Source organism: Lynx canadensis, chromosome D4 (assembly GCF_007474595.2).
Source record: "Lynx canadensis isolate LIC74 chromosome D4, mLynCan4.pri.v2, whole genome shotgun sequence".
In the NCBI taxonomy this organism is placed as follows: domain Eukaryota; kingdom Metazoa; phylum Chordata; class Mammalia; order Carnivora; family Felidae; genus Lynx; species Lynx canadensis.
In genome coordinates this window covers 18,198,221-18,222,016 of record NC_044315.2, presented here as the reverse complement: position 1 = coordinate 18,222,016, position 23,796 = coordinate 18,198,221, and the positions used below count along the sequence as shown (strand labels likewise).

General features: G+C 43.4%; 1 protein-coding gene across 6 annotated transcripts in view; it reads left to right on the top strand.

Moving 5' to 3' along the window:
* The window catches only part of PRUNE2 (prune homolog 2 with BCH domain), a 211,821-nt gene that overhangs the window by 164,793 nt on the left and 23,232 nt on the right, over positions 1-23,796 (top strand). For 4 of the 6 annotated variants that reach the window (XM_032595690.1, XM_032595689.1, XM_032595687.1 and 1 more), the window contains exons 9-13: positions 6,201-6,280; positions 7,895-8,098; positions 17,012-17,185; positions 20,199-20,207; positions 23,089-23,191. In XM_032595690.1, the coding sequence (XP_032451581.1) occupies positions 6,201-6,280; positions 7,895-8,098; positions 17,012-17,185; positions 20,199-20,207; positions 23,089-23,191 (570 nt within the window). The remainder of the gene's footprint in view (positions 1-6,200; positions 6,281-7,894; positions 8,099-17,011; positions 17,186-20,198; positions 20,208-23,088; positions 23,192-23,796) is intronic. The other 2 variants (XM_032595688.1, XM_032595692.1) reach the window with 1 other exon arrangement.

The following is a 23,796-nucleotide window of genomic DNA, read 5'->3' as shown; positions in this document are numbered from 1 at the left end:
CATTCTATATAGTCAGTTTTTGTAAGTTTGAAAAAAAAAATTGTGTACTTTTATTGAGTACAGATCTATTAGATCAAGCTATATTATTATATTCAAATCTATATCTTTATGCCTTTTTTTCAGATTGATTTATAAATTCTTGAGAAGTCTATTTAAATATTCCCACACAAAATTAATTTTTCTTATAACTTACATTCAATGTTTGTTTTATTTTGGGGCTGTTGTTGAAAGCATATAGGTTCTGGATTATTATATCTTCTGAAGAGTTATTTCTTTTACTGTGAAATAATAACTTTCGTAAAGTTTAATAATGCTTTTCTGCCTAAAATGTATCTTGTTTGATATCAATAGTGTGATGCTTGCTTTCCTGTGGTTAATATTTTTCTGACAGTTTTTATGTCACTTTATTGTCAACCCTTCTGCCTCATTATATATTTTTTAATGTTTATTTTTGAGGACAGAGAGCACAAGAGGGGGAGGGACAGAGAGAGAGGGAGACACAGAATCGGAAGCAGACTCCAGGCTCCAAGCTGTCAGCACAGAGCCCGACATGGGGCTCGAACCCGCAGACCGTGAGATCATGACCCAAGCTGAAGTTGGACGCTTAACTGACTGAGCTACCCAGGCGCCCCTTTTCTGCATTATTATTTTTAGATGTTCCTTTTTGAAGCAGCCTGGCTAGTCAGGGTAAGTGACACTACCAGCTAAGCCCGACAGCCTCAGATCTCAGTGCTTTCATACAAGAAAGGTTGAAAGATTATTCCTTAATCGCTACAATCTCTTTCATATTGTTCCTTTTCAGCAGGGGTACTTTTATTGCCAGTTCCTCTGTCTACTGCATCTGATGGCAATCCCTCATAGTGTTTTTTCCCTTGTGTAGTTTGTAGTTTGAGTTTTTTGGTTTTGGGGTTTTTTTGGTGTGAGCTCATCTTTCAGAGAGATGAGATTTAATTTTAATCTCTTGACTTGGGTTACCTACATCATTCAGGTAATATAAATCGAAACATGCTCGGCATACAAGTGCATGCCTAATTCTTACAGATTGCTTCTCATTTTCCATCCAAGATTCCAGGCAGACTTGCTTTCCAAGGCCAGAGACTAGAGATTCCTCTCATCCCCTTTTCAGTAAGGGGGCCGTTCTTTAAGGTCCACCGCTTTCTTTAGAAGTTCTGATCTAGGCCTTTCTTCCAGCACCTGGAGGTCACTTCTCCTGGGGAGCCCTAAAGCCTGTGTCCAATCCAAAATCCTGTGGGTTACTTTCCCATCAGCTTTCTGGAGTAACTCTGTTTCTGTCACCTGGGGATTTCCCTTGGTTTCTTTCAAGTTTGGAAATGTATTAATTACTTTTTTACTGCTTTATCTTATACAGCATTTCTTTGTATTTATAATGATACAGGGCAGTATACTTTTCCAGACACTAGTCTTTTTTTTTTTAACAGAGTGAAAGTCTTGAGTGAAAGCCTGGGGGTTTCTACCTTGAATTTAATAGCATCATTTTATTTTTATTATATTTCACTTATGTGACAATTTTAAGCAAGTGACACTAAGTTTCCGTATATACCTGATACAAACCTTCCTTTCAGAATAAATTTACTTAACTAACATAAGTCAATTTAAAGAAAAGCATTAAGCAAATTAACAGGCACTAGATGGAAAAACCATCAAGATGATATAGAAATACTCAAGTTTAAAACATAGTTGAAAGCATTTGATGCCCTTCTGAACATTAAAAATATTCTTTTGTGTGTGAGTAACCCAGACAAGATGTGTATCATCCACATGAGCCTAGGTTGAGAATGTGGGAAATGGATTTCCCAAATTAGGGCAGAGTGAGAGTCAGATACTCCCTTCCAAACAAATAATAAAGGCCAGCTGTACTAGTCAGAATGGGCCGGATTAGGATGTGGTAACAAAGAAACTCAACATCTTCGGGCAAACCACAACAAAAATTCCTTTCTTCTTTACATAGTCCGTGAGCTTTAGTAGGGGCCTCTGCTCCTCATAGCCACTTGGCCACAACCCGCCAGAGTCCCAACTCAACCACCAAGAAGGGAAGCAGCCCATGATACCTACGCACTTGCTCCTACCTAATTCTTCTGCCCAGAAGTGACACCTACCACTTCTGGTCTCATTCCCTTTGTCGGAGCAAATCACCTGACCACCCTAATTTCAAAGGAGAGCAGGAAAGTCCAATTTTACCATGTGCCCAGAAGGCCAAGAGCCAGAAATATTTGGTGGAGAGCAGTAACGAGTAGAAAACCATCCAGCAAACAAACAGTCTTGGGTCCATCCTCTAGATGGAGACGTGGAGCTGAGCATCTGTTTGAGAGGTCAGCCATAGTAGGGTCCCACTTGTGTTTTACAATTCCCTCAGCCTCTTTGGTAACTCCATTCTGTAGACAGAATACCCCCAAATTGAGTATGGCTATGGATGGATAAGGAAAAATATTTACCTTCACGCTGAACAGATTTGTTACCTAAATAGATCCCGAGAGGCATCCACTATTGATCTTAAGTCTGTCTTGCTCAACTGCCAGCTACTCTGGTTGGCCACGTCATTTCTATAAATATTTACAGATCCAAGGCATGAATGTGGTTGAAGTATTTACAATGAACACAACTAGCGTTTCTTTCAGGTTTCTGCCTCCAGGCTATTTTGGTTCAACTTTCCTTCTCTGTCCCCGTGGTTTCCTAAAATGACCCTATGGCCTTCTGTAATAGCCATGGTCTGAGAGTCCCTCTTTTCTGATCACCCCTGACTACAACCTTCAGTTTTCCCTTCCCCCTCTGCATGCTACTGCTGGCTTTCTAGCACCTTCTTAACAGGATCCCTGCTCTGTGTTGCCAAAAAGTATTGAGAGACAAAGGCTCTATTCACTAACGTCAGTGAGTTCAGAGCACTAATGGAGTCTAGGGAGATTTATGTCATACTGAAATTTTCTCTCGCCTGGGTTAATACCCAACCTTAATTGTATTTTGTCCAACAATGGCACATGCTTCAATTAAATCACAAATATTATGTCTAAAATGAGGGAATGTAATACGTTAAACTTAGTCAATGCTAATTTACAGAGTACTCACATGTGTATTATATTTATTCTCCATAGTCCCTGGGATATTAGGTATTTATTATAATCTCGATTTAAAATCACAAAGGTGGTTGGACAATTTTCTCAGGGCCTGTCAGTTTGTCAATACTAATGTAGAATTAAAATCCAGAACTATACCCTCAGATCTGGGACTCTTAAAGTTATTCCCTGGATGTTTCCCATAACTTACAAACATTAAGAAAACCTACAAAACTATTTTATTTATTGAAGCATAGTTGACACACAGTGTTCCATTCATTTCAGGTGCACAGCTTAGTGATTTGACACCTGTGTATGTTGTGCTGTGCTCACAAGTGTAGCTGCCATCGGTCACTGTTACAACACCGTTATATTCCCTGTGCTGTACCTTTCATCCCCGTGACTTACTCTTTCCATAACCGGAAGCCTGTGTCTCCCACTCCCCTTCACGCGTTTTGCCCATCCCCCATTCCCTCCCCTCTGGCAATCACCAGTGTGTTCTGTGTATTTGTGGGTCTGTTTGTGTTTTTTGTTGGTTTTGTTTGGTTGGTTGGTTGGTTGGTGGGCTGATTTTTAAGATAACTGAGATCATATGGTATTTGTCTTTCTCTGGCTGATTTCACTTAGCACGATACCCTCCGTGCTCATCCATGTTGCTGCAAATAAAACCTACAAAAATTTGAGACTGATACTATCTACCTATTTTAAAGCCCTCATATTTATTTTTGAGCTAAGGCCAAGCACCCTTATGTGCACCTTTGTGCACTCTATGAAATAGGTACAGCTATGATGTCTTTTTTTTTTTAAGGTTGACTCATTGAAGACCAGAGGAAATAACGTACATGTGCATTTAGGTAATTTCAAGCTCAGTAATTCAACGCATATTTTTCGGGTGTTGACTTCTACCAAGTGCTGGAGACATAACAGTAGAGACAGACGTGGTTCCTGTCCCATGAAGCTTCCAGGCCAATAGAGAAGGCAGTCATAATAGATGATAGAAAGAACAACAATAATAACGGGTCACATTTTTTCCCTTTTCGGGTTACTTTTTTGGCATCGTGCCTTCTCCCTCTTTTATTGCTGTCGAAATAGAGGAACAGAAAGATTAGATAATTTGTCATATGACACACAGTGAGTGATAGAACTAAGATTGGAATCCAATTCCTCTTAAGTAGCAATTTACAGATACTACAGGGTGCATGTCAAGGAGAACACATACAGATTACTTCACATAACAGGGGATCGTGGTAAGGAAATCTGAAAAGCTCCACCATCATGGAAAACCATCCCGCTGGGTCCCAGGACTTTCAAACCTGGGGTCTAGCACAGGCCTTCTCTTTGCTCACCCCCCCCCCCCACCTCTATTGCTGGACAATTGGTTTGCGGCCACCCAGTACGGTGTCTCTCTTTGACACTATTTTCCTTGTTCCTGCCAATATATTATTGCCTTTGACTCCCACACCAACCTCTTGCTCACTGTCTTCCTGCCAGGGTACAGGAATTCGTTTTGGAGAAGACACAGGATAGAAGCCTGAGCAAGCGTATCGAGATAGAAACTCCCCGACATTGTGTCTTTGAAGGGCTCTTTGGGGTTGATGGGTAAACGCATGACATTCACTTGTCTCAGAGAGCAGCACTGAATTATTGGTGATAGTCACTATTTTAACCCCATCATCCCATCTCCGCAGGAATGAGGCTCATCTGTTCTGTTCCTCTATATCCTCAGCACATAGTCGATATTCACTACATACTTTTGAATAAATGAAGCAAGTACAGTAATCATTAGAGACGTAGAATTTTGTTTTTATCGCGGTGCTTTACTGACAAGAAGAAGTTTGACTTGGGTCCTGGAGAAATTAATCATCCAGGTAAGCAGATTCCAAATTTAGTAGACACAGATTCAAGTGGAGAAAAGTGTCAATAACAGAGAGGGAGGGATTAAATTTAGAATGCTAACACAAAGGTTTATCACGCTTAAATTTAGATTAGTGCCTACATCACAAGGACTAACCCCAGATGAGTGAAGTTACATGGAAGGCATCAAGAAGAACAGTGTATTGGGGCGCCTGGGTGGCTCAGTCGGTTGAGCGTCTGACTTTGGCTCAGGGCATGATCTCACAGCTCGTGAGTTCGAGTCCTGCGTTGGGCTCTGTGCTGACAGCTCCGAGCCTGGAGCCTGCTTCGGATTCTGTGTCTTACTCTCTCTCCGTTCCTCCCCCACTCACAGTGTGTCTCTTTTTTTCAAAAACAAATAAACATAAAAAAATAAGAAGAAAAACATATTATCATGACCAATGGGGATATACTGAACAAGGGACAGGAAGTAAAAATAAGTCAAAGGGGATTCACTGTGAACAGTAGTCCTATGAGCGCATATGCATTTGTCACAATTTTCTCCAGTATTTTCCTATTCTCCTACCCTGGGCTTACATATAAGCAGTCCTGGCCTCCATACCGTTTAGAGAGAAGAGATAATAGCTCATTACCAGAACTGTCTTCACCAACATGTAATTCACGATGAATCTTTAAATAGGCAAAGAAGGATAGAAAATAACATCAGTTGGTACCTTCGCAGGAACGTTAGTCACTTCGCATTGATTGCTTAACTTTTCAGCAACTCAACGAGGTAGGGGGTATATCCCTAATGTCCTTATAAAGAGAGAGCAGCGGAGTATGCTTTCTCTGCCCAACAGCAATTTAATATGCTCAGATTTACACACAGGAAGAGATCTGTACGAAGTCGGGCCTGTCTTGACTCCAAAGCACGGATGTTGCCTCTGTTGTTGAGAACGTATGAAATGCCCACCTGAAGTATATTTTATTAGTTATTTGCTTTTCCTGTTTCTGATTTTTTTTTTCCTCCTGTGGTGTGTGCTTACTTACACGAGTTGGTAGGAGAAATGGCTTACTATGTGCGCAGAATAAAACTGGTCTCCGTGGGTCTTAGTCCTCTATGGGTCTTAGTCGCAGAAAGTCTTAATTCTCAATGGGGCCACTTACACTAGCCCTGGCACACATACTGAGGTTATTCCAAGGGAGGTGAAAATGTTATCCTGGGATCTCTGGGCTGTCCTTTCAGGGAAAGATAAATCCCATACGATTGTTTACATGCTCTGCTTTGCTCTTTTTCAGATTGCTGTCAGAGGATGAAGGCATGGACGTCCCCCTGGAGGACGGAATGCTGAGTCCCAGTGCTGCAGACATGAGGCCTGGTGAGAGGAGCATTTCTTCATTTCCTTCAGGGGTGTTCTGTATCCCAACACTGTCATATTCAGTGAGAGAACCATTCCCTAGGCATCCAACTTGTGATTTCCGTGATAAAAGTGAAGGGAGAGAGAGAAAAAAAAAAAAATGTGTGAGGAGGGTGGTAGGCTCGATTTGGTTAATTTCAGGGTTGACGTGAATACCGATGCTGCCTCGTGGGGGCCGCCTTTTCCCTCCTGGGCCACAGCTGGAACTGCCAGTGTTTTCAGTTCCTGGGATAAGTAGCTACCCTATATCATCATACCAAATCCTAGCTCGCACCTAGGCTCACCATATTTGTACTTGACTGTCAGAATGTGTACAATTAAAAATGTGATGTCAAGAAAGCTCGGTATCCTGAGTGCTGAAACAGACAAAGCAAGCCCTTCCACACCACAGGTGTATAGCTCACGGCATATCCAAAGAGAATTTTAAATTTCCAGTTGCCTCCTACTCACGCTTCGTACTGAGGTCACCCTTTGCACCGTACCAGCTCCAGGATCGTACCAAGATCCTGAGCCCTGATGTTATCGGCCAAGCCTAGAATGGAACAAGAAAAAAGCAAGTCATTTTTTTTTTTCTGTCCAAGTATTTAATAGGGCATTTTTCAAGATACTAGTCATGTGACATAATTATTTTCAAATGTTCTGACTATGGTCAAATAAGCCTAATAGCCGCCGTATGTCTTCACCGCTCTTGAAGGTTCACAATGCACTTTGAATAACACAGGCATTAAGGCTATGGTTGTCCTATATGGTAGCAGTTAGCTACATATTTAATGGCTATTTAAATTAATGAAAACTTAAGATAAATGTGGAAAGTTCAGTTCTTCAGTTGCACTGGATTCATTTCAGGTGCTCAATAGCTCCATGGAACCCCTCATCACAAAACATTCTTTTGGACAACACTGCTCGGAGAATTCCTATAATACAGAAACCCAGTGTTTTTCAAACTTGTCGGCCAGTAGAAGCTTTCTTCAAGTATAATACATAAAAATATTACATGGAACACAGTTTGGGTGATGGTCTATACAGAGGAAAAAATTTAATGAAAAAGAAAGAGTGTCACCTCCCTTAGGACAAGAGCTGAGTTAGAATTCTAGAATTGAGAGGTATACCAAGCTGACTACAGATCATACCCAGAGTTGTCAGGAACTGAAGAGAAGTATTTGAGGAGTAACTATGAACATAATAGATGGATAAGTAAAGTTCATAGCCTTCATTCCATAGGAGGGATGTCTACACGAACCATTATGAGATCTATGTAAGCTTAGCTGTTTTTCTTATGCATCATAAAAATTCAGTTCAACGTTACATCAGCGTCAGGTTCTTTCACCTGAACAGGGTAGTTCTGAAAACTGGCTCCCACTTTTTATGTTTATGTGGCCAGGGCTGATGTGGCTGGGATAAGCCCAGTCCTGAGGCCCGCTGGTCAAGAAAGGGATCCAAATGGCATATAAGGATTTTTCGCAGGTGTGCCTTTGCTGAAGGGCCTTAAAAATGTTTTCCACTGGGGCCCACACCCACTGTTGGCAGCCGCGTATACAGTTTAGTACTTAATGTTGCTATTTTTTTCCTCTTTAGAACCTCCCAATTCTCTGGATCTTAACGACACTCCTCCTCGCAGGATCAAACTCACTGCCCCGAATATCAATCTTTCTCTGGACCAACAAAGTGAAGGGTCTATTCTCTCTGATGATAACCTGGACAGCCCAGATGAAATCGATATCAACGTGGATGAACTTGATACCCCTGATGAAGCAGATTCTTTTGAGTACACTGGGCACGGTGAGTTGCCAAGTTGTCAAGGCCAAAGTTACGTGAGAAATGAAAGATTATTTAAGTGGCACGAGGAACAGATGTCCCATTTGGTTGCTGGTGGCTCCTTTCTGTGATTTCTAGAATCTTCTCTTTGCATCTCAGGTCATAGGCGGCTGTGATCGACAGTTTAGAGCATGATAGCACAGGATGGTTCACAGAGGTTGTACATAGCCATTGCTCCTTTGTTAAATGCTTGTTCTCGGCAGGCCTTGTGCTAAGCACTGCGGTTGTGAGAACACTATTACATGCTGCGTTATAAGAAAATTAGGGCTGGGTTTGCAGAAGCAGAGAAATTAGAGCTTACTAGTTTCTTTGTACAAGCACCCACTATCTGGAATGTTCTTCCTTGAAGTCCCTTCCATAGCTGGCTTCTTCTCTTTATTCAGATCTTAATCAGTTGCCATCAGAGACCTTCCTTGACCTCTATAATCAAAGGCGCCTCCCACACCCACCCACCCACCCCCACACCCAGTCACTTTCTATCCCTCTACTTATTTAAAAAAAATTTTTTTTAATGTTTATTTATTTTTGAGAGAGAGAAAGGGAGCGTGAGCAGGGGAGGGGCAGAGAGAAAGGCAGACACAGAATCCGAAGCAGGCTCCAGGCTCTGAGCTGTCAGCACAGAGCCCGATGCGGGGCTCGAACCCCCGGACGTTGAGATCATGACCTAAGCTGAAGTCGGATGCTTCATCGACTGAGCCACCCAGGCGCCCCAACCCCTCTGCTTATTTTGTTTTCCCTGTGTCAGTAATTAAAACCTATCATTTAACTATCGGGTTGCATAGTCTGCCTTGCAAAGGCAGGGACTTTATTAGGTTTGTTGCTATACGTCCAGTAAAGCAGGAAGGAGGGAGGGATGACCTGGGGGTGATAAGAGAAGAATAAAAAGGAAGAAAAGTAAAAGTTGGTGGCTTAAACACCGACATTCCTGATAGGAATATCAGTCTCATGTCGTTCCTTCTCTTGCTCAGTAAAATCGGGTTTGTTAAGAAATGTACAAACACAAAGCACTTGCTTTATAAAATGGCATTCCACAGTTTCTGCTTTACAGGGTGGCGTTTATAATATTTGAAATTCAGAGTGAGAGTATCCTGGCCACAGCTACTCCATTATGAAAACTATTACCGTCAAAAAGGAAACAGCACAGTGGAATGATGCCCTGATGCCTACAGCCGTGCTAATTCCAGCAGCATCATTTGTAAGAGAACGTAATTAGGAAATTCATCAAATTAGTTGAGTAATTCAATCAATGATCACTGAGGCCCCGGGACTCCTACCATGACGAGCACAGATTCAGACCCTGTCTTCACAAAGGATAAGGCTTTATTTCCTCAAGTTAAAAAAAAAACAAAAACTGGCCAAACTACTTGTACTGTAGTTCCTGATGTGTAAATAGCGATTTTATATTGCATTGGTACTGTGTTCTCATATTGCTGTAGTTATCTGGGTGTTTGACTCTGTAAGTAGAAATACACAAATGGAAGGTGAAAGGGCTTGAGTTCATGTTCTTTGCCACCGTGTCAGAGACTCTTTCCCAGCTACTCTGCCCACCCCAGCCTCCCCCAGCCGCCCCAGCCCTGTTCCTGCCGATAGATGCCCACCCACGTTGTAAGAGTCACGCCTTGACTCAAATCCCACAGAAGACAGCTGGGGCGTGAGCTGGTCCCTCCCTCTCTCCCCCTGCACCTCCCCGTTGTCGTGGAGCTCCGTGCCACACCACATCTGAACCTTTTATTTTTATAAATAGCAAAAGTGCCAAGCAAAGTGGCGGTGGCTGAAAAAGCTGGTAATTAAAGCTGTCACTTGCTGACATCGTTTCCTTGTATTCAGCTGACAATGTTTTGTTGAAAGAACCAGTTTACCAACCACAACCCTACATTTAGGTCTTAAATTCAAAGGACAGAATTTTAATGTAAGTTGACTTTTAAAGCCCACTTTGATTTTCAAATATAAGATGTATATCCGGGCCCTGTTTTAAACAAACAAGAACGTGAAACGTTGAAAACACAGAAAGCCATCTGAAGAGCTTTGTTTTATAAACCTGCAGATATAGATAACAGACTGCGTAAGAGAGAGGACGACATTAAAGTCCCAGCTTACAAAGTAAATGCCAGAAAGCTGCATGTTTGTGGGTCTCTTGCATTTTGAACCAAGTGTATGCGTTCTAAACACAATTGGAGTTTTGAAGGCAACAGTGTTTCAAGATGTTTGGTGAGTGATTCACTTAATGAACCCTTTCGTAGTGCTTACCATGTGCCAGCATTTGCGCTAGGTGCTTTATAAATATTAAGTATTTTACAAATATTAAGCATTTATAAATGTTAAGTATTTTAACCCTCAGCCCCGTGAATGTCCGCTGTATGGGTAGGAATCACGTTTGCCCCATTTTAGGATGAGAACACGGAGGCACAGATAGCTTAACAATTTACCTGAGGTCAGATAGCTGGTAAATGTCAGAGCCAGCATTCGAACCCGGAGCTGTTGTCCATGACTTTTGGGCCATGCTGCTTCTCCATAATATACTGACAGTGAATAAGAGGGGGTCTTTCACTAGAGGAGGCTGACACACGCAAAGCCAAGCCTGGTAACCTACCCTTCCATTTATTTACAAGTCTTTGTATCCAGCCATTTTCATGACTCCAGGGCTCTTACCTTACCCAGCCCTTGGAGAACTCTCCTGCCATTTGCCTGTTTTATTCTGTAGCTGATAAGCAAACATTTCTGGCAGATTATTTGCCCACGTTGTGGTTTTGCTTATGAAACACTTGTGAATCTCACTGTCAAAAAACATTAAACCGGCCTCCACTGCTATAAAATTTTCTGTAATAATTGTGTCCGAGGGGTTGGAAAATATCATTTGAAGGACTGATAGAATTGAGCTTGACTTCCTTTGATATTTACAAGTGCCAAAGATACTAAACATACGAAGATGCTGAGGGGGTTAGGAGGTCAGTCTTTCAGAATAAGGGAGAGCTGAGCCTTGTTATTAGAAACATGCTTTGTTATATTAATTCTAGAAACTTAAAAATATCCTAAGGTTGGGGCGCCTGGGTGGCTCAGTCGGTTGTGCATCCGACTTCGGCTCAGGTCATGATCTCACAGCTCATGGGTTCGAGCCCTGCGTTGGGCTCTGTGCTGACAGCTCAGAGCCTGGAACATGTTTCAGATTCTGTGTCTCCCTCTCTCTGCGCCCCACCCCCCCTCATGCTCTGTCTGTCTCTCTCTGTCAAAAATAAACATGAAAAAAAGAGTTAAAACAAAAATATCTGAAGGTGAGAAATATGATGCACTATTTCTGCTTTCCAAACTCACCGTAGTTATTTTTTACCGTAATTCAGGTCTCAGCAAAAGCATTTCATACAAGAAATGGAAAAACGATCAAGAATTTTAGCCTGAATACTTCTGATAAGAATGTTGTAAGAAACATTCTCATGCTTTTTGTATTATTTTCCTCCTAGGCTCCTACATCATGTTTAGTGACCTCATCTGAGCTCCCTTTTTCCAAAACTCACCCCTAACAACAGCCAGTTTTGGTCTGAATAAGGTGCTCCAACATTTTTTTGCAGATAATCAGAGCCTGCAGGTGACCAGCTTGTAAAATCAGTTCCGTGTTTTAACTCCACACCTAAACTACTCACGACTAAAACAAGTGTTAATCTTGTTTTACCCACAAGCCACCTCGTGCCAGATGGTGCGGTCTGAAAGGACGATTTTCTCGGCGCTTGTGTTATGCTGAGTTTTATCTTCAGACAAACTTCCTGCCTGCTCTTTGTCACCAAAAGAACTTTACTTAAAAGCTTCCCAACTCTATACAGGATGTCTTTCCTCTAACGAGAGGAAGTTCAAACAGGGTCTGCTAAGGTGATGCACATCATCAGTGTCTGATCACACTGTGGAAAGCTGGTCCCCGTTCCCAGAGACACATCCCTGCTGGAGGCCACAGCTAATCCCACCTCTAGGGGGTCCCCTTTACTCACCAACAATGGGTCCCCCACGGTGTCTGTACAGCACAGGACATTCGGGAGCCTGTGTATCAAGTCATCTCTCAAAAGACAAAGGGAAGGGGCGCCTGGGTGGCTCAGTCGGTGAAGCGCCCGACTTCGGCTCAGGTCATGATCTCACGGTCCGTGAGTTCGAGCCGCACGTCGGGCTCTGGGCTGACGGCTCAGAGCCTGGAGGCTGCTTCAGATTCTGTGTCTCCCTCTCTCTCTCTGACCCTCCCCTGCTCATGCTCTGTCTCCATCTCAAAAATAAATAAACATTAAAAAAAAAAAATTAAAAAAAAAAAAGACAAAGGGAAATGTTCCAGGTGACTCCTCCCTGGGGCCTAATTGACTTCAACCATCATCGGGGGAGAAAAGCTGGTCCCTGAGGAAGGGAGACAAAGAAAATTTCTAAGCATTTCTTTTTTTTTTTTTTTTTTTTTTAATTTTTTTTTCAATGTTTATTTATTTCTGGGACAGAGAGAGACAGAGCATGAACAGGGGAGGGGCAGAGAGAGAGGGAGACACAGAATCGGAAACAGGCTCCAGGCTCTGAGCCATCAGCCCAGAGCCCGATGCGGGGCTCGAACTCACGGACCGCGAGATCGTGACCTGAGCTGAAGTCGGACGCTTAACCGACTGTGCCACCCAGGCGCCCCTCTAAGCATTTCTTAGTGAAGAGGGCATCAGGCCAAAAGTTAAATTTGGAGGCCCTGGGGCCAGTTAAGTGAGTCCTGAGGTTTTTGAAAACAGAAGATGATGGCTTGGTTGGGGGGGAGAATGGTAATTTAGAGTAAAGTGGAAGAATTACGATCTAGAGGAGATTGCTAACTCAAGGGAGTAAATAAAGCCATCTTCGCTTCTTACTGGCTTATACTGTTGACTTTTAGAAATGAACACTTTGAGAATGTACTGTGCACCCAGCTGTTAAATAATGTATTTTTCCCATTTATATCAACCAGAAGAAGGTGGGGAAGGAAAAGGAACTCCAGCATCTTGCCAGCTCTCCTTCTTTGAGGCCAACAGAGATAGCATTCCATAAAAGGGTCCACACTTTTATGCCAAGATGAGTAATAATGCTTGTTTAAAAACATCAAGTGCAGGAAAAGTCTTGTGTATTTGTATACATACATACTTTTAGGTAGAAGTGCCCGTTCTTACTATGAAACAAGGACCAAAAAAACGTAGAGACGAATGTGAACAGATTCAACTATATAAACATACTAAGTTTCTGTTTGGAAAAAAAAATACCAATTTAAAAGCTCAGCACAGGGGTGCCTGGGTGGCTCAGTCAGTTAAGCAGCCGACTTGGGTTCAGGTCATGATCTCAGGGTTCGTGAGTTCGAGCCCCATATTGGGCTCAGTGCTGACAGTGTGGAGCCTGCTTGGGATTCTCTCTCTCTACCCCTCCCCCACTCTCTCTCTTTTTCTCTCAAAAATAAATAAACATTAAAAAAAAATTAAAGCTAAGCCGAAGCAGGAAATGAATTGCAAACCATGACAAAGTTCTACATAAAGAACTTCAGCAAATCAGTAAGGACCACAAGAGGCAAAGGACCTTACAGGTGCCTCCCTGTCAGTAAGAGAAATATAAATAGCCAATAAACACTTAAAAGTGTTACCTTCTTTAATACTTAAAGGAATACAAATAAAAACAACAGACCGGTTTCACCATCAATTGTCAAGGGGTAAAGACTTTAATATCCTCCAGAGTTTTTGGAGGAAAACAACTCCTCATATATTTTGGTGTGATACACTCAAGGACAAAAATATCCATAAAAACTTCAAGTGCTTATAGTGTCTGACCCAGCATTCACCTGCTAGAAAGTTAACTTACAGCAACACGTGCACAAATGAAGTAAGATACCTGCACAAAGATACTTATTGAAGCAAGTTCTCTATAAGAACGACAACAAAATAGAATAAAACTAAAGTTCTATCACTGTGGGATTGACAAACTAAAAGACATCGGCAAAATGGAATACCCTAGGGCTACTCTTTATTTCATTTTTATTATTATTATTTTTTTGTTTTTTAAGTAGGCTCCATGCCCAATGTGGGGCTTGAACTCACAACCCACGAGACCAAGAGTTACAGGCTCTACTGACTAAACCAGTGAGGCGTCCTTCTGGGGCTACTTTTTAAAATGAGCAGTGTTTGGGGCACCTGGGTGGCTCATTCAGTTAAGCATCTGGCTCTTGGTTTCGGCTCAGGTCATGATCTCACGGTTTGTGAGTTTGAGCCCCTCGTTGTCAGCACAGAGCCTGCTTGAGATTCTCTCTCTTTCCCTCTTTGCCCCCCACCCCCCACCCCGTGCTCTCTCTCTCTTTCTCAAAATAAATAAATAAACTTTAAAAAAAGATTAAATGAGCAGGGTTTAGGGGTGCCTGGCTGGCTCAGTGGGAGGAGCATGTGACTTTTGATCTCGGGTTTTGAATTTGAGCCCCACATTGGGGATAGAGATTACTAAAAAAATAAATAAATAGGCTTTTAAAAAGATGAGCAGGCTACGGGGCACCTGGGTGGCTCAGTCGGTTGAGCAACCGACTTCGGCTCAGGTCATGATCTCATGGTTTGTGAGTTCGAGCCCCACGTCGGGCTCTGTGCTGACAGCTCAGAGCCTGGAGCCTGCTTCCGATTCTGGGTCTCCCTCTCTCTCTCTCTGCCCCTCCCCCTCTCATGCTGTGTCTCTCTCTGTCCCAGAAATAAATAAACATTAAAAAAAAAAAATTAAAAAAAAAAAAAGATGAGCAGGCTTGATACTCGCTGAGATGAAAAGAACCCTATGCTATATTATTAGATACGAGCACAATATAAAAGAAAATGTATAGAACATGTAGAATGTATAGAATAATCATAAATAGGGTGGGGGGCTATGCTCGTGTGCATGTGCATAATAAAAAGAATACAGAGCAAACAATAATGAGTGAGAGCAGGACTGGTGATTATTGCTGTTTTCATGGACGATTGTCTGTACTGTTTGTGCTTTTGTTAGCATCTTATTTTTCCAACCAGAAAAAAGAATACGGCGTACAATGTTTTTTAAGCGAGGTAGCCTCGATCAAAGCATGCAGAAAACAAAACAGTCACCCCACACTGATCACCTGGCTCAAGCTAGAGCAGGCCAGCGAGTCCCTAACAAGGATAAAGGCTGGTGGAAGGTGAGCTCGCTGCAGGGCAGAGCATGTATGTACAGGAACATTGAAGACAAGCCCACATCAGAGCCCAGAGCTCTGAGGGCGCGGAGGCCAGATGGAGAACAGAGTCCCAGGAAGGAAACTAAGATGAGCGTCCAAGGGCCCTCAGCCAAGAGGAAGGGAGAGCAGGAAAGGAGTCCAGACAGGGAGTCCAGTGCAGATGGATGGATCTGCACCAGTGATGCGGAACTTGGGCTGCAACCAAAGGTTGCTGCTTTCCGTCCTCGGTAAGACGAGGGGCACTGGCGGGAAGGCAGAGGAAGCCAGAGTGAGCCTGCCTGTCTGGTCGCTGTTGGTGTTGGCAGGAAAGGCTGGGACTGCTTCCCAACTGGCTTTCATTTTGCAATTCTAAGTCACAGATAATTAGACACGTTTGAGTGTGTCTTGAGGAATCTTCCAGAACATGATGGCTTTGTTGTGGTCCCCTTACAGAGTACCTGTATTTTCAGGAACTTGTCCAAGCTTTTCTCTATTTACCCAGCTGCCTCAGTTTTCACTGGGTGCTCCGGGCAGGTTTCTAAGCTAAGCGTGGAGTTGGTTGGTGGAAGTGAGTAACTAAGGTGGTTCACGCACAATTTCCAGGCCCAAGGAATTCGCAGCCTCATGGTAAAATGAAGAGCATGAGACAGTCACACATGCAGGGTACAGTGTGATAGCAAATTAGTTCAAGGTCAGCTTTTGTGTGGGCAGGTCCATTATGCCTACTCCTCTGCCTGATGCGTGGTAGATAGGAATAATATTCGTATTATCGAAGTGCCATAAAATAAATATAAGTACAATGTAAATGAAAGGTCTTTTCCCACGAATGAAAAGATAAGAAGGATCGTACCTCACAGAATTATTGTGAAGGCTATAACTAATCTTTTCCTTCAAATTACTGAAACATACAGAGAATAACCATTGTTAAACTCTACTCGTAGTTGAAATAAAAATGGAAACAGCTGCTCTTTCAAAAACTTAACATGGTTGCTTGTTTGGGGATGCACGAGACTGTGCAGTAAATGTTCCCCCGAAGAATGCTCAGCGGGCTTTGGTATTGCCCCATGTACCCACAAATAGGAGTCTTACGAGTTTTTGGTCTCAGAGCATTTCTGGTCTACAGAGTTGCCTGTTTCTTGCTTACTATGAAATCTTTCCATAGCGTATTTTGAAAACTCCGTAGGAAGTAACACCATATTTCTGCCCAACTTCACTCCCAGTAGGGAAGGGAGCTCAACTCCTTTGTAAGAGTCTTAGAGTTGTGGGGGGTGGGGGGAGGGTCTAGGCTGGTGGTATCGAGATACCTAACACACAGGATACACGAGGATCTGTGGCCCAAGGAAAATAAAATGATCTGTGCCTGATAAATAGACTTTCACCCCATGAGGACAGTGTACAGGTCTTCAACCTGTATGTTCAAGGATGAGTTGGTAGCAGCCTATCCACCCGTAGCCCACCAACACGGGACATCTCTAGCCCTGCACCTGTCCCCACCCTCAGCTTGGCCTTAGCATGGATTTGGTCGTTCTCTCAGTCAATAAATAAGACCTCACTGAGCGTCTGTTATGTGGTCAGGATGGTATTCATCTGTATAAGGGCCGTCTGCGCCAAACAGAGGGTGCCATCAGGTTGACTCTGCCTCCGCCAGGAGATGGCCCGTGGTGGAACTGCCTCAGCTGTGGAGTCTTGCTCCTCAGTCCTGCTCTGTGCTTCCCTTCCAGAAAGTTCCACAGCTAACAAAGATTCCGGCCAAGAGTCAGAGTCCATTCCAGAGTATACGGCGGAGGAGGAGCGGGAGGACAACCGGCTGTGGAGGACCGTGGTGATCGGAGAACAGGAGCAGCGGATTGACATGAAGGTCATCGAGCCCTACAGGAGAGTCATCTCTCACGGAGGTAGTCCAGCTCTTTGCGACTCTGGGAGGTGGCGAGGAGGGCAGCCGTAGTTCTTTACTAGAAAAATGAAAGTAGGGTTCTCTGAGGCATGACATCCTCAAAACCCTGTTCTGCAATCGATATTCAGGGGAGTGTAGAGCCAAGTGCATTACCTCATACGCAACTCAATAAACAGTGGGAAGCCTACTATGCAAAAAATAGCTTTCCAGTGTGAAAACTGCTTTTCACACTGCATATCTGACAGCGGTAATCTTCTGTGCAAATTTCTTGAAAACTGCAGCTGTCCAATTAAATAACGTCTGTTTGGAATTCATATGGGTCAGTTGTAGGTTTGTTTTTTTTTTTTTTTAACAGAGTTGACCTACAATGTTGCATTAGTTTCAAGGGCACCACGTAGTGATTCGACAATTATATACCTTATGAAATGCTCAACCAACTGCCAGTTATAAGATAAGTAAGTCATGGAACGGGAAGTACCGCATAGGGAAGATAGTCAACCGTATTGTAATAATTTTGTATGGTGACAGGTGGCGACCACACTTCTCGTGGTTGTAGGGTTCACCTGAATAGCTTTCGCGTCTGTGCTGCTACGACCTGTAGTAAGGTCGCTACCCCAGAGGTCATTCTAGAAACGAAATGGTCTTTTGAATCCTCTGAGAAGCTTTAGGAATAAGTCTCTTGAGACTCAGCCTGGTCGGTTCTCCCCCTGCTTGAAGTTTGCTTTTCTGCGGACTCCATTTGCATCTGTGCCTGATGACAGGCGTTTCCAGTGAGAGCCTCCACCTGCTTTAGGGACAGACCAGGGAGAGAGAAAAGCTGTGTGTTCGGTCTTTCCAGTGCTTTCTGGGAGCTCTGGGAGCCTCGCTTGATTTTGGATTCACGGTCAGATGAGCACAAGCACCACAGTGAATGTTGTCAACCTCAGGAAACATAAACGGCTTTTTTTAAGTTTTCTGCTGCATGCGCTCGTTTCCTGCAGTCCTGAGGCCCCACCCTAAGCTCTCAGCTCTTCCAAAAAAGTGTCAGCTGACGAGGCCATTGTTCTCTCTTCCGGGGACAGGGAAATAGCATCTTAGCGCTGCATTAAACCTGTAGCTTTTGTTTTCTACCAAGCAGAAGGACATTTTGTCTTTTCACACTTCCTTCCGCCAGCCAGATTATCCATCTTCCATTCAGGCACTGCTACCTTCGTGTAAGTATCAGGATCCCCCAGGGACTCCGACCTCAATAGCCAAAGAAAATGCCCATAGGCGCCCCTGGCCACGGCCTTACTTTGCCCTGCCTCACTGTCTGACCTGCAGTGGTCATGTGGCCCAGGGACAGGTGCTGTGGGGGCGGGAGGCAGTTTGCTCCAAGGGAAACGTTTGCAGAGCCCTGCAGAACGAGAGCTGGCCCGATCTCGCTGAAGGGAACAGCCAGCCGGCCAATAGAATCAACAACCCCTTTGTTCCACAACCCGAACATCATCCCAGATCTTCCCCGAAGCTCCTACCTCCTCAGTACCACCCATCAGGTATTTGGGGTTTGTTTGCTTTTTGGAAATAAAAAGAAAACCACACAAAGCTTGACTATAAAAGTAGCCTGTGCCCATTCAAAAAAAAGAAAAAAAAAAAAAGGTCGAACGAGGTAGAAAAGTCTGTCGAAGTAAATCAGAGTCACCCAGTAGTCATCTGTGTGTTGACCACGCGGGGTCTTAACTTAAGAGCCCCTTTGATGTGAAGAAGCAACATCACTGCTTCCCAGCGCTCCTGAGCCCATCCGTGCTTTGCCCGAATCAGGAAAGAGTGATTATCATCCACACGGTTGGGTTAAAACACAAAACAAAACCAAAAAAAAAAACCCCAAAAAAGCCACCGCTTCTGCCTGTCACACACTTGGTGAAAATTCAGCTGACCCGTCGCGGATCACGTGGTTTGCTGTGCCCTCTGTCCCAGCCACCCCCTCCCCTGGCCTTCGCTCCCCTCCATTCTGTGTCGTCAGCTCGGTTTTGTCCATGCGTCTGTCCGGTGTTGTTTGGAAGAAACGGCCACCTTTCCTGTCCCCAGCTCTGCCTCGGCCTCCTCCGGGCACTGGCCTGCATGAGTGTGCCCCTGGCTGCACCCATCCGGGACGTTAGCGGGACGCTGCCTCTTGCCACCCCCTGAACAGCTTTTGTGCTCTGTAGGTAAAGACTGAGTTCAGATTTTTACTTCTGAATTTGCCAGAGCTTGGTCCGCTGTGTTGGAAGCTGACACCACCTTCTTAGACGCTACTGATGAGAAAGCGACACTCCCCAGATACCAATCTCTTGTGTTTGTTATCCTGGCCTCTGATGAGCGTGTAAGAAGCAGCAATCCGTAGTGAGCACGGGTCTTGGCGTGTCTGGCATTTTCCCACGAAGAAGTTCTCCCGTTCAGGCCAACAGGAAAGCAGCAGCTTGATAACTGCAAGGTGGGGGTGATTAAAACCGCCACCTAAGTTCGCTGCAAAGCCAGACTCTGCCAAGGGTCATGCACGCGTGAGAGCAGTATCCGAATAATGCAGTCTTCGGCTTTGGTGACCTTGATAGGAGCTATGGTAGGAGGCCTTGGACACCATATAGAAGAACAGAGCTCAAGACCTGTCTTTGCCACTAACTGCTCTGTGACCTTGGGACATGACCTAGCTTCTCAGCCCTCCCTTACCTCAGCAGTCAAAAGAGGTGATCTCAGAGCCAGGGTCACCACCCATGAGCCCATGAGCAATATTCCTGTTATCTGCACAAACAAACAAACAAACAAAGAAACAAACAAACAAAAAACCAAAGAGAGGTCTAGGTGGTTTGGATCAACAACAGTGTGGGGTCACTCGGAGGCCAGAAACTGGCTTTTTATGAACTTGGGGACAGAGAATGTATTTCAATAACCAAGGACAGTTACACCGAAGCATTATAATGAGAAGTTTCCTTTCTTGTTTTTTGTGTTTTTGTGTTTTTGTGTGTGTTTGTTTTGTTTTGGTTTGTTTTTTTTTTTTTACTTCTCTTATTTCGTTATAGGAGATTCAGGTAACTTCTCTGCAGTGTTGCTGGACACATGACCCTGGAAAGAATGAGAAGAGTTGCGGGCTGGTGTGTGTGTGTGTATGTTTTGGTTGCGACTGTCACATCCTCCCTCCTCTCTCCATCCCATTTGCTGGCCGGCACACTTGTGTCCCATCCCTCTCATGCCTGTCTGTTCTGCCTCAGGTAAGGTTTGCATTATCGCTCCAGAGGGTCTCAGGAGGCCCCGCGGTGGCATTGCTGATGCACCTCAGCGCACACACCCTGAACTCACCTCCTGGTTCCTGAGAAGAGAGCTAAAGTACATGCTTTCAAAAAGCCATCCTTCTAATGAACTCTTCAGCTGCCGGCAGCCGACTTCCCTTGACTAAAGCTGCAATAAGCTAAATATTAGCACAGAAATCGGGTTAGCCGACCCCCTCGAGGGCATGTGCGAGGAACCAAGAGCAAACAGACCCATTCCTTCCAGTTACCGCCCTTTGCCAGCAAGGACGATCTGAAATATCTCCCGAGCCTGACAGCAATGGCACCAGATCTGGGTTGGGAAGGAGAACTTCCCCGAAGAAGTCTTTTTCTTCTCGTTCCTTTCTTGCGTCTTCCACCGTCTCTCCTCCTCTTCTCTTCCTCTGTCTCCTGCCTCTTCTTCCCTTCCTGCAGCTCCTCTGCCCAAAACTACAAAACTCCACCTTCACTAGTGAATTTCAGGCATTTTTATATAAAGAGACATTCCTGACTTAGACGATGATCAGGACGTGGCGAGTTGATTCTTCAGTATCCCTTCGAGTTAATGAGCCTGGGTGAACGTGACACCACAGCATTCCAAGGACAGGCACATTGACACTAAGAGCTGAAATGCCATTTAAGATGACTTCTGAAGTACTGTTTAGAAACCTCGGACTGTCCTTAAAAAAAAAAAAAAAAAAAAATTAGAATTAGAAATTCTCCAGAAATGGGAACAGAAATCAAAGTAGCTGAGTGGTCATGATCTTGAAGTTAGGTTGACACCCTGGAGCCAAGCAGCTACATTTACAGAGATGCTTTTGTACTTGTTTTTAAGTTGGATTCATTATGTCTATTCTCTCTTTGAATGAACCCGGTCCTTGGCATTGTGCGCAGTCTAAATGGCCTACCTTTGTGGCGTTAGCATTGGTGTAGCAAAGCCACGGTGTCCTTTGTGGATTTTCATTGGGTTCTGAATCTGTTTAAATGAAATTGTTCAGTGGAACAAACACTTCTTGTATTACAATGTATCTCCTGCCATCTTCCTTCACATCTCGTTCTTAAAGAAGTTGGTAACTACCTGCATGTTGGAAGAGGCAGAACAAAGCAAATAATCCATAGGGAAGCCACGGGAATCCTGTTTTGCAAACTTGGGTTACATCGGGTGTATACTTACATAGGTAGCATTTTCTAACACATGTGGAGTAAACACTGCATCCAACAACCTCAAATTAGTCATACACACAAACCCATAATTTGATATATTTTTAGTTGGTATCACTCTTTTCCCCCACCTCTTTTGTGGTAGGGTCATACTGTCTTTGTAGAGAACGTCTTATTAAGCTGCTTTTCAAGAGTTAAGCCCATCCAAGTCTATATCCAGCTGGTATTTTACTGCCAGGTAATCATCAGAGGGGTATTTAGAGTTCTGAAAAAATGAAACGCACTGAGTTCAGATCAGGCTCGAGGGTATGTCCTGTCTGCCTCCTCAGAGCTTTGAGGCAATCTCTACGTAATGATTCTGAAGTCCAGACCTATGTTATATGACAAAAATTCCAAGTGTTTATGACGGGACATTAAAAAATGAAAACACGGTGCATTCTTTCATTTTTAAGTCTGAAGGACACGAGAGGCTCCGTGCACAAACCCGTGGAGGTTTGACCAACAGCTGCCATGAGTGTCCAAGATAAGCTCTGAGGGAACACAGAGCTTAGAGAATGCCACACAGCTTTCAGATGTGGGTAGAATGTCCTGAGATGTCCCTATATTTTTCTTTTTTTTTTTTTTTTTTTTTTTTTTTTTTTTTTTCCCTATATTTTTCTTGACCCTTGGAGTTCACACTTGCCTTTTATTTTCTCACACACGTGCATGTAGCACCCCCACCTCTGCTTCCTGTCCACATCACCAGGAAGTAATTCTCAAGTTTTCTCAGAAGCACGTATTGTCGTAAAACGCAAAGAGAGGTTGGCTTTCACCAGGCCTTTCTTGAATTTGTTCTTTTTTAAAAAGATGAGGCTCCGTATTCTGTGCTCAGTGACTCTAGGCCTGGCCAGAACTTTCCATGTGTCAGTGCACTGTCGGTTGAATCTGGAGATCCCAGGGACACTACAGGCAAGTGAACCAGTCCACAAAATCAAAATAAAGGTGTTTTGCTTGTTAACCTACTAGTATCTGGTCACTGGAGTATGTGAGCCTAATTATATTGCAGTTCAGTGACTAGATTTTCCCTTTAAATTAACCAGAGTCTGAGAAAAACAGCTAAAAAGGATCAGGGAGAGCCTCTTAGCCATTAAAGGACTGAAGCATTATATATTAGAAACCTGTAAGTCAAAACCCCATCCTTTGCTAAGTTGAATATTTATATACCCCATTCATGACTATGTACAACACATATGATCGTCCATAATCAATGGATATGCCATTTATGCAAATATATTCACACTGTATATTTAAGGCTGTATACAATATACATATATTATACTCTATGATAACCACTGAAAATAAGGTTATGCACTTACAGAAGTATAGTCTATATAATACTCACTTAAAGATCTGTTACATTTACGCACACACGCTTGCCAAAGCTTCCAGATTTGCCCTTTAGGTTAGATATTATCTTGTTAAGAGCTTTCAGTTGGTCACAAATGTCTTTTTGTTTGTCCCCCAGGATACTATGGGGACGGCCTAAATGCAATCATTGTGTTTGCTGCCTGTTTTCTGCCAGACAGCAGTCGGGCGGATTACCACTATGTCATGGAAAATCTTTTCCTGTGAGTGATATTTATGGCAAAGTGCTTTGAGTGAATGTCTATGGCATGGCATGGCAGATAGTGCATCTTTAATGGGAGGAAAGAGATGATGTAGAATATTCTAAGCCTTTGATGAAAAGTCAATGAAATCTCTGTCAAGGAATATTGCTCAAGAGGCGAAAGCCTTTAAAAGAACTTTTGTCAGTTGAGTGATTTGAAAACAAAACGAACACAGTCTTGCCTGCACTCTCAAATCCTGGAACATTTCCTTTGGATAAAGTGTTATTTTTATTCCCCCCCGTAACATGGCTTCATTTATATCATTCACTTGTGCCTTTGGTACATGATAACATTGTTGACATTTTTGAAATTCGGGTTCTAACCTACGTATTTTTTTAGTGTACGTGCATTAAAAAAAAAAAAAGATAAAAACAAGATAACCCTACAGATAAATGAGCAATACTCACTCTCAGAGAAATAATCTTAGGAAACTGCACTCTTTTCAAGGTAAAGAGGTAATAGGCACAACCATTCTTAAATGTCATACGCTCTGTAATTTAAATGTCATATAATCATGTTGTAAATAAGATGAACTGTTTCATGTGGGAAATGAAAACCCTCCTCTT